The following is a 12,242-nucleotide window of genomic DNA, read 5'->3' on the forward strand; positions in this document are numbered from 1 at the left end:
CTGAGAATCTCTTTGGTAGTGGAAAAACAATTTGCTAATATTGAGAGAATAGTTCTCAATGTAGTGAAAAGATAGAATTGCCTTGATTGGTTAAAATCCTGGAGATTTTTACTTCTAGAAATAGTGACAAAAATTAATGCATATGTGATTATATGCAAACATTACCATCACTCTGAAATCTTTAGGAGAATAATGAAACATTCACTGAATTCATTTTTGTGAAAATATGAGAAGGGAACTCAGACTTTTTGCAAATGATATTCTTTAGTAACCTACACCTTTGCTGTAAAAAGTTAAGAAAATGCAAGATCCTTTATGTTAATGGTTTCCTGACTTTTAGAAAAAAGGTTAAGTAAGCAAAACATGATCACAAATGCATGCTTAAAATGATGCATATCCATTGCATTTGGAAAAATAGTTCAATATTTCTGGAAAGATATAATAATGAGTATTTTGAAGACCAGTGATTATTAAATTATTTACCATCATTATAGAGTATGTCTAAGAAAATGTCCAAATGGATAAAAGATTTCAATATGATGAAGAAATAGTCCTTTTGTGGATGCCATTTTCCTGATTAAACTAAGATGCAAGACATTACTCATTGTTTTAAATAATTTTTTCAATAATCATATAAAAAGGTTTAACCAATCTAATACAAGAAAAAATAGACAACTCATAGAATGAGTCTCCAAGAAACAATGCATCTGACTCAGAATTATATAAGGAAGAATATAGTCTGGAATTGCAGAGTACTGTTAATTATCCTAAGCTTCTCCATGAAACAAAAATAAACCAAGATTCTTATGGTGATATATATCTGGAAGTGATGACACACCACAGTCTAAACAAATAAACTTTGGATCAATCAAAGAGCAATAGAGGCATATAGCAGGTTTAATTCTAGGGTGTAAAATATTGACAATGAAGATTGTGCAAAGTATAAAGGATATCAAAGAGAAGTATAACTGGAAAACTGGAGTTATTAGAGACATGGCAGGAGGGTCAATTTCATTTTTTCTAAGAAATGATCTCTTTTTAAAAATGTTAACCTCATAATCAAGCAGAAAGAATTATGGATTTAGAGCTGGAAGAGATTTTAAAGGTCATCTAGTTTAGTTCCACTCCTTTTTTTACATATGAGAAAAATCAGAGCAAAAGAGGTTACATGTCTTTCTCAAGATCAGATAGGTATTAAGTGAAATAATTAAGTTTTGAACTCAGTTCTTTTGACTCCAAGTTCAGTACCTGATTCTTAAACATTTTTAACATGCTGACATTTTATATTCCACATTTTAATTGATACTACCAAAATAAATCTGACTTTTTTAAAAAACATCAGATTATTTAGATTCTTCAAGATATTATTTTTAGCATTAAGTTAAACAAGCTACAAAAAATTTTCCCTGATGATATAGCCCCACTCTTAGAACATGAACTCTTATAGCAATCTTTTATCTTCTCTTGTCCAGAACCAAATTACCTTAATTTCAGTCCCTTCCTCTTTCTAACTCTAGGACCCCATATGTGTTGTCTTCTTCTATCAGAATGTGAAGAGAAAACTAACGTATCGTTATATCCTTATTGCTTAACATATCGTTTGGCATGTGGTAAATACTTAATGCTATTTTTTTTAATTCAAAGTCTTAGACACAAGTCAAAAATCTCTTAAAATCATAGAAGTTTAAGAGGGAATATCTATTAGATAGTCATTAGTTTGTTTATTGGCAGGGATAAGAGCATTTATAAGACATATAACTTTCAAGATATACTGATACTTCATTTTGAAAAGTTCCAAATGCCCTAGCTTTAAGTGCATATATTTCTTTACCACTCTTATGTTTTTATCCCAGAGATCATGAAGAAGGATAAAAAAATCCACATATACAAAATATGTATAACAACACTTTTCAGAGTGGCAAAAGAACTGGAAATTGAGAGGATGCACATCATTTGAGGAATGACTAAACAAATTGTGGTATATGAATGTGATGGAACACTATTCTTCTATAAGAAGTCAAAAGGCTGAACAAATTGTGATATATACATATATATGTATATATATGTATATATGTATGTATTCAGTTGAACAGGCTGCAAAAAAAATTTCACTGATGATAGAGTCCCATTCTTAGAACCATAAACTCCTATAGTAATCTTTTACCTTCTCTTGTCCCAAACCACTATTGTTCTATAAGAAATCATAAATTACAGGATTTCAGACAAGCTTGGAAAGATTTGCATGAAATAATGCCTGAGTGAGATGAGCCAAACCAGAAGAACATTATACACACTAACAACAACATGGGGTGGATGATCAAATATGATTGACTTGCTCATTCCACCAGTGCAATAATCAGGGACAGTTTTAGGGGATTTGTGATGGAGAACATCTTCTGTACCCAGAGAAGGAGTGCAGTTTAAATTAAGACCAAAACTTATTATCTTCAATTTTTAAAAGTTGTCTTATGAAGTATGTGATTATGTTATCTTGAATATTCTCTCTTTTTTCCTTTTGGATCTGATTCTTCTCTTACAAATTCAAATTCAATTTATACTTATCATGGAAGCAAATGTAAAGCCAATATCAGATTGGTCTTTGTTGCTGGAGGGGAGAGGGAGAAAAATTGCAAAACTCAAAACCTCGCAAAAAATGATTGGTAAAAACTGTCATTTAAGCTAATTGGAAATTAAGATGTTTATATTAAAAATAAAAATCATGAGGAACAGGATTTCAGAATAGCATGGAAAGAATTGCATGAACTGATTTTGAGTGAAGTGAGCAGAACCAAGAGATTAATTATCTATCTATCTATCTATCTATCTATCTATCTATCTATCTATATACTAACAGAAATACTGGGTGATCATCAAGTATAATGGACTTGATCATTTCAGCAGTACAATAATCAAAGACAAAGACAAAAGTAAGAGTTTTGATGGAGAATACCATCCATATCCAGAGAAGGAACTTCAATTAAAAAAAAAAGTTGAACTATGTTATTTTTTCTTTCTAATTATGTTCTCTTCCATTTGAATTTGATCCTTCTTTCACAACATGATTAATATGGATCTATGTTTAGCATGGTTATAGTTATATAGCCTATATTACATTGGGGAGGAGGGAGGCAGGAAGAAAAATGTAAATGCAAAATGTAAAAATTTAAAAAAAGATTGTTGAAAACTACTGCTACATGTAGTTGGAAAGATAAATATTTTTAAAAGTGAATAAATTTTAAAATACCCATAGTTATACCTGACTTGATCTAAACAATGAATTATATAACATGAAAATAACCATCTGACAAGAAAACCAATATTTTCATGAATTAGTTTTCAGAATGAGAATATAACCTTCTATTAAAGTAATATTCCAATGGCATCTTGTGGATTATAACTGTTTTCTCCAAGATCATGCCAATAGATGACTTGCTATGATAGGTCACAGGAAAGATATGGAACATGATCCCAGTAAAATGACTGTGTGTGTGTGTGTGTGTGTGTGTGTGTGTGTGTGTGTGTATTTCAGGACCTATCTTGTTAGGTTCGGAGAATCCTATCAACAAATATTTGTTCCCCAAGTAATTACAGTCTACATAAAACATGAGAAGGTCAATGTGGAACAATTGTAATACAGAATTTAGAATCAATTCAAATCAAACTGAAATTTACTACTTGTGAGACTTTGGTCAAGTCAGTATACTACCCTACTCCACATCTTCCACATTTACAAAATATGGATATTGAACTGAAAGAATTTTAAAGACTGTAAGTGTTTTAGTTTTATGAAACTGATCATTTTAACTTCCAAATTCATGTTACTATGAAAATTATCATCAAGGTGTATTAAAGGAAATATCCACTAGATTAAAAGAATGGCTTTTTTTGAAGTATTGATAGACTCAGTGAATTTCACCTCCCCCACCCGCTCCCCAATGGGTTTAAGGTTTCATTTAAAAATGTCAAATTCAGTCAAACTTTTCATACGCCTAGGTATCATAAAATATCCTTAGTGTTTCCCCTTAATTGTTTTACTTAATGTATTGCATTAGTTCCAAATAGTAACAAACTGATTTTTAAAAGATAACATAATATTCTATTTTTAGTAGATTACTTTATAAATATTGTTGCGACCAAGCTTAAAATGATACAAATAATGGAAGTCTTACCGCACATACTCTTCCCACTCTTGTGTAAATTGTGTGTGCATTGTTTTCTGACTCCATTGCTTTTTCGGTAAAGAAGAAATATACTTTGTTGTCATCCCGGTCTTCATTGTCAGGAATCATATAAGAACCTACAAACTTAGGTTCTTAGAAAAGTAAAAAAAAAAAGTGATTTCATTAAATCATTAAAAAATTGTTCTGAAATCTTTTCCACTAAAAAAACACTAATCACAGAGATCATTTCAGTGAGAAAGATGTTCTGAGAATGTAGATTTCTACATTCCATTTTAAATTTCTGTGAAAAGAATTTTAACCATCAGAAGCAAGACATTCTGAAATATTAAAGAAGAAATAAAAGATCTCTAGTTGAGCAAGTGGAGGTGTGTTCAAGAATACATGATCAAGAATTAGAAATATACTCACAAAGCCAGAATAATAAGAAACACTCACCTTGGAACAACATATAATAGTACTTCTTCTATTTAATAAAAAATGACTTTAATGCAATGAATGTGTTTTTTTAGCTATAGTACAGCACTTTCCCTTAGATGCTCATAATATTTTCCTAGTGAATCACGTGAATAAATAGTTTTGTTTTAAGATGAGATTAATATATAAAGTCCTGATGATTTTAAAATCTAGAATATTTTATTTTTTCCCCTTTAGATTTTGTGTTTGATAAAACTTACGATTGAAATATAATATTTGCATGACTTGAAAAATGTGATGTTTTTTATGGAAACAATCTCTGGAAAGGGATTTTCTACTAAACATAAAATATAAGTTCATGCAACAATATATGAATTCGGTAATGATTTAAATTTAAATACCATATATAAAAATGATTGATGATCTTTCTTGGAAAGTTATTCCTTTCTAAAATATAATGTCACTTCATAAAATGGTATCTACCTGATGCAAATATACAGTCAATTTAGTAGGGACAAATACACTGATAGTTAAATGTGGAAAAAGAACTCATTGAGTAGCTGTTTCTATGTGTGTATATGTGTATATGTGCTTAACATTTCAATATATTACTTTATTGTCATCTGAAAATAGCATCAGAATATTAATTTATGTGACAATAAACCTGTTATGAGTAACAAATGATTCAAAAGAATCAAGGAATATAGATATATCATACATGGCATAATATATAATATATAAATTAATAGAATGTACTTACAAAGTATTTCCTTAAAACATTTATTTTGAGGAATCAAGATATACACATGCATAGGTATATATATATATATATATATATATATATATATATATATATATATATATATAGTCAATTATGTCTGTCTCTGTGACTCCATTTGATGGTTTCTTGATAGAGATACTGGAATGGTTTGTCATTTCTTCTCCAGTATATTTTACATATAAGGAAACTGAGGCAAAAGTGGCTGGCACAGGGTCTCACAGCTACTAACCAAAGTTGGAACTGACTTCAGGATCAGTGCTTTATCCAATGTACAACCTAGCTGTGTGTTTGTTATGGATGTATAGATATCGATGCTACATATATAGAAATGTTTAAAATTCTGGTTATACATGGATATTGCACAAAGTAGACTTGGGTTTATTGTAAAGAAAAATTTCTTAAATACTGGAATGTCCCCTAATTGCAGAAGACTATCATTTTGGGGTAAATAGGAACCAACCAATTTTATGTCTCAATCATAGGTGGTATGACTATCTGACTGACATTTTGTAGAAGGGCTTATTTTTCAGGTATAGGTTAGGTAAGATCACTTCAAATTCTCTTCTTATTTTGAGATTGTGGGCTATTTGGAAAATGTTAGAGAATATATGACAGAATGCTGAGAATTTGAATTGCCTCTCTAAAAACAACACAAAAAACCCAACTTATAGTAAAAAAATTCTATATCTGAAGTCTGTAGTTATTATACTGAGTATCAACATTTTTACCCCATCAAAATACTCTCTTTAGTGGTACCTTTTAGCAGACGTTCATCATCATGTTCAGTTCGAATGTGAGCCATACGACCCAGACTGCGAAAGACAGCAGCATCTCTTCCCCAATAGTCACTATAGAGTCCAGAAAATAGATCACTACCTACATAAAAAAGAATGATAAAGACATATCAACACATTCCCATTGCATAGTATTGTCATAAGTTTTAAAAATAATTCACCAGACCATAATTCTTCTCATGCATATATATATATATATATATATATGCATAGGTTGATACAGCAGATATTTCATATATGCATGGATATATGCACTTAAATATATGTCACACACACACACATATATATATATACATACACACATTTATATTTATTTGAAAAGCTGAGGGTGGCTATATAAGTATGTGCATATATCAGTCTATCTGCATATATATTATAGAATATATATATATATATACAAATATAAAATGATTAGCTAGACAATTAATTGATAAAAAGATAAATATATATATATATATGAAATTAGTTATTCATACTAGACATTCTGTTAAATCCTTTTAAAGTTAAAATGTGAATATGAAACAACATTAGGTGGTCATGGGTATTTGCTGATATAAATATATCCATATAGTTTATGATATAAATTATCATTATTATTTTCAGCAATAGTATTATCTTATTCTTATAATTTGTCCAATGAAATTCATATGGAAAATGTCTGAGGCAAGGTTTTATTATGTTTACTAGTGTCATTAGTGTTATTATTATTCCATTGGAACTATATCTTTATTAATAATTACATAGTAAAGAGCTGTTCATACTATTCTCTCTTATGTAGTCTTCTATGGTTGAGGAAATCAAAAAATATTTTGTGATTTTGGATCAATATCACACTTGGGGGATTATAGGTGACATTCTTGTTAGTTCTACTGTTGAACTCAAATAATTCTAACAAAAAATTAAATGAAAATAAAACTTATAGTAAATGTCTGTGAGGTTTTCTTTTTGATTTTGTTTTGGACATTGTTGTAATCTAGCTATGTAAAGATATAAGTAAATATCTGAAAAGGGCTTTTTGATAACAAGGTTTTTTAAAAAAAAATTTGATTTGATGTTACTGTGGTCACTATATATTTATTTTAATTTACATTACTTTGGAATAATGAACAATTTTCCATACATTTCTATTTCTTCTTTTTTGAATTTTTTTTCTTTTTCTTTTTTTTTTAGTTTTTGCTAAGCAATGGGGTTAAGTGGCTTGCCCAAGGCCACACAGCTAGGTAATTATTAAGTGTCTGAGACTGGATTTGAACCCAGGTACTCCTGACTCCAGGGCTGGTGCTTTATCCACTGACCCACCTAGCTGCCCCCTGAATTTTCTTCCTTATCTAATGTCAAATGTCTTGTTCAATTTGGATATTATCTTTACAGTTTGCAATCAGCAAATTCTGAATTTCAAGTTTAGTTAGGCGATATTTTCCACATTAACAAGATTTACATTTTTTAAGAAACCTTAGAGATCATCTAATTCATCCCTTCCCTTTATATATAAGAACATTGAAGCTTAATGTTAAGTGATTTGTTATTACAATAGAAAAGTTAAAAAAAAAACAGTTCATGCCTCCAAAGAGTTCACATTCTATTGGAAGAGAAAATAGAAATATACAAAGTAGATGGATGATCAACTTAGAAGGAAATAACAGATGGGAAGACCTGGAAAGGTTTCCAGTAGGAGGAGATATTTGAGCTGGATTTTGAAGAAAACTATAAATAAAAGGAATCTAAAGGGTGTAAAGAAAGAGGAAGAACATTCTGTGTATGTCAGAAAATCAATGAAAAGGCCTGGAGATGAGAATTGTATGGGAAAAAGTCATTCATTGAGTCAAAAAACAATTATTAAGTGTTGACAATTTGATGGACACTGTGTTAAATCCTATGGATACAACAAAGGAAAAGATAGTCCTTGACCTTCAGTAATTCACAGCTTAATGTGGGAAACAATAAACCAATAAATATGAACAAATACTATATAGGGTAAATAGAAACTAATTAAAAGAAGGACTTTAGGATTAAGGGGAAAAACTTCCTGTAGAAGATAGGAATACAGGATGGCCAAATGGTGGAGAACTAGTAGGCCAGTAAATATGTGTAGATGAACAAAATGTAAGATTGGAAAATTAAGAATAAGTCAGGTTCTGAAGAGAGTTAAATTTTACTTAGATTAAACTTAGAGGTTTAAATTTACTAAAAAGGTATTTACTTAAATACTTCATATTTCAAAATTTTGGAACAAGTTAACATTTTCAAAGTACGTATTATTACTTAATTTAATTTGGGTCATCTTAAAAAAATTCCTTTTAGAACTTTTTATATGAAAAGTTATTATAGTATATTTTAAAGTGTAAAAATACATGTCTTATAGATCTTATATCATAAAAATACAATATCTTTTGTTGGTAAATAACACTTAAAAATCTGGCAATTAATTATATGGTTTGCTGAGTGAAAAAAAAATACTTAATTCCTGAAAATATGCCTTTTTAAACCACTAGATGGCAACGATATGATATCAAATATATATTCAATTCAAGCAAGTCAGTACAAAGGGGAAAAAATTTGATTCCTTGACCAAAACTCACTTCATTTCTTTCTCCCTTTCTATATCGGAAAACAAAAAGCTTTATGAACAGTTCATATAACCCAGAGTTATGTATTTTACATCAAAGTATCTATACAGGTGATAAAAACCCATTTGTCATTTAAACTATACCAAATGTGCTTTTTTAAAAAATTTTAGCTTTCTCCCAGAAGGGAAAAATTCTCCTTTCACATCCTGTTATGAGAAAGAAAAAGTTGATGTAATGGACAATCCAGATTTGTAATAATTTTAACTATAAGGTGGGTAAGAAAAAAAGAGAACAAGTGAGAGAACAAGTGTTAGAGCAGAATCAACAAAATTATTGCAAATGAGACAATTTAACTACTAGTAGTGTCATTTAATAGTCTTTAAGTGAGGGTGAATATATTTGGTTAACATGCTTATCCAAGTACATATATCCTTAATCTGAAAATATTAATTAGCTGCAACATATACCTAATTTTTGTTTACAAATTTTTCTTCATAAAATTTGTCTATTCAAGAGAGACTTAGAGGCTTTACTGTTAGAAAAATTGTACCAAGTATTCCTGGTACTACACTAAATGCAAAAAAAAAAAAAACCTATCACATATGGATGAGACATGTTCCTAAGGATTTTTTGGTAGGATAAAACACTCAAATGTGGTTCCAAGATTTAAGGGGAGATGTTAATTTTTTTTGATAAACTTACTAAATAAAATAAATGCAACAAATAAATTGAGTCTTTGTGATATGAGTAACCAATTTAATTTTGATGGTTTGTAGAGTTGTTTATTTCTGGTTATAGTTTTAGGTAACCCATAGTAGTTTAATATTACAATATTTTCTGATAAAAGGAAACATTCTATTGTATCTCTTTGTTGGTTAAATGTTACTTGAGTGATTTTAACTGTCACTAAGTAATCAACGACAATAAATATAAGTGTCTAATCAGTAAAAGTAGTTAAAATGAGAGTTCCTTTCTACTATCAGTCATAAGAAATGAGAAAGAATAATTCAGAGATCATATTGAAGACTTGTGGGAACTGATAGTGAAATGAAAGGAACAAAATATATATATATATACATATATAAAATGCCAACATCTCAAAGATGAATAATTTTGGAAAATAATGACTATGTGACTATGATCATTGCAGTTCCCCCAGTTCCAAAGAATTTATAATAAAACATGAAGCAGAATACCCATGCCCTCATAGACAGAGACATGCATTTAGAAATAGGTAATGAGTATATTTGCATGATTACATGTCTATTACAAAGATTTTTTTTTCTTTAATTTTCTCTATTTTTATGAAATGAGGAGTAGAATAGAAAAGGAGAGGAAAGATATGGATTGGTTTGCCAGATTTTTGGAATAGAAAATAGGATCATTGGAACATACTTTTTGAATTAATGAATAAAGATTTTGCTATGTGCAAACCAGCATGCTAAGAAAAAGGGATCCAAACAGAAAGACAAGACAGTTTTTCCTTTCAAGGATTTCACATTCTAGTGGGGGAAACAACACATATGGAGGATTTCAACTACAAGTCAGATGGAAAAGTTTCATGGGGGGATGTAGAAGGAAAGAATATGTAAATACTGCTTCCTTAATGTGTTATTTCTACTGATAAAATCATATCATTTTCTGAAGTTGACCCATGTGATAGTACCAAATACTTTAGAGGAAAGTACTTTTCATTTTGAGAACTTTTCATTTTCTAGGGCTATAATAGTTGAAGGAGTAGTTATCAAAATGCATCTCTGTAGTTCTGCTTCCCAAAATGATGGCAAAGGGCCCTGGAGATAGAAGCATTGCTATTCTTGAGGATCTCACATCCAGGGTCATGAACTATCTATATTAAAGTGTGAGGAAATAATAGTCAAGGTAGTAAGATAGTAGTTTGATTTGTCTGGTATATGCTGTCTACTGTTTCTCTTTCAAGTTACTTTACAGTTACAACCACTTGGGCTTTCCTGTCCTCTATATAACAACTGGTTCTCAGTCAATAGGGATGACTAGTCCCATCAACACAAGAGTAGCTTCCTTCGAAGATAGCTGTGAGGACTAGGCTAATGATTTGGGGAGTAATTCTACTCTCCTGGTCCCTGTGCCTATTGGAAGCAGTTAGTAGTTGCTGCTAGCTGAGATGAAGAAGGTGAGTTCACTCTCCATAATGACTTCTTTCTCAATATTAGATTTGGTGACTGGTCAGGGAAGATATTTGGGAGTTGAAGGGTCACTGTTCGTGTGTTCATGGTCCTGAGGTATCTCTATCAGGATGTTTTTTTTCCGGTAGTTTGAATTATAAGACATTTGATTCATCTTGTATCTCTCTCAAAAGTACTTTGTTACTTCAGCTAAACTGGGTTGTAAATATACAGAATAAAAAAGAAGACTAGATGGAATCACAGGAAAAATTTTAAAGAAACATGATGAATATATTAAACACTTAAAAACATATATAGTAGTTTCACAGTTTTATTTTATAATATTCTAGTGTATTTCATTTCAGCTAATGTCTAAGCTTAGAATTTTTTTAAATTAAGAAAAAAGAATTAGAATCAAAGTTCTCATCCACAAAAGTTCAATACCTACTTTATTATGTAGAAAGTATATATTGAGACTGCTATTATAAAAATGTTAAAGATGCCAGTTTCTTAGTTTTATCCTTTTCTATGTAGCTGGACTGGGAAGGGACAAGGAATCTGTAAATATTACTTTCATCAAATATTAACTTTATTCATCAGTTCAACTTGACCTCAAGATTGAATCTCAAAATTTTCAGCCTCAATTTTTCCTTGATTCTTTTTAATTATATTATATTTGGCAAGTCCATTATCTGAGTTATCTTAAATTAATTTAGGAAAAAGTCAATATTTAGTCATTCAACCATGTTAGTGACACATAATACCATTTACCTGAATGCTTCTTTGATCATTTTAAGTTTAAAATAAAATGGTTATCTTGGGTAAACCTGTTTTAAAAAAAAAGGAATCATAAACTTTCTATCTTTAACTTGGTGAATACTCATAATATTGAAAAATGTAGAAAGTTAATTGATAGTATCATATGTTGTGGTATCCATATGGTTTCATAGAGGAACAGTGATAATAAAGTGAACCTATTTATTATTTTATACATAAGTGATTTCAAAATTAATTAATTCATTTCAATTTTTAAAAACTGGTCAGAAAATTGAAAAGAAGATCATATTTTCAACTGAATCAACCAATTTATTACAAAATTGTCTTTGAGGAGTTATGATCACAGATCACAAATAACATAAATTGGTTAGGTAATAGCATTATTAGGTGGGTATAGTTTAAGTAGCTAAATGATGGAATCATGGGAGGAATTACTTATAGATTGATGCCAATATGGTATTCCTGGGATAAAATATTTTTTGAACTATCAAGCAGTACAGTCATGTCCATGATCCTCATCTTCATTGTAATAGAGAATCTCCTCTGGAGATTCCCCAGAATCTGAGGTACTTAACCAGTCAGAA

At 29.9% G+C, this 12,242-nt stretch overlaps 1 protein-coding gene across 1 annotated transcript in view; it reads right to left on the minus strand.

Moving 5' to 3' along the window:
• The window catches only part of LOC141494195 (semaphorin-3E-like), a 371,039-nt gene that overhangs the window by 35,313 nt on the left and 323,484 nt on the right, over positions 1 to 12,242 (minus strand). Inside the window, exons 6-7 of the mRNA XM_074195301.1 lie at positions 6,133 to 6,252; positions 4,170 to 4,312 (exon numbers count right to left, since the gene is read on the minus strand). Coding sequence (XP_074051402.1) covers positions 4,170 to 4,312; positions 6,133 to 6,252 — 263 coding nt within the window. The remainder of the gene's footprint in view (positions 1 to 4,169; positions 4,313 to 6,132; positions 6,253 to 12,242) is intronic.

The sequence above is a fragment of the Macrotis lagotis genome, chromosome 7 (assembly GCF_037893015.1).
Source record: "Macrotis lagotis isolate mMagLag1 chromosome 7, bilby.v1.9.chrom.fasta, whole genome shotgun sequence".
NCBI classification, from domain to species: Eukaryota; Metazoa; Chordata; class Mammalia; order Peramelemorphia; family Peramelidae; genus Macrotis; species Macrotis lagotis.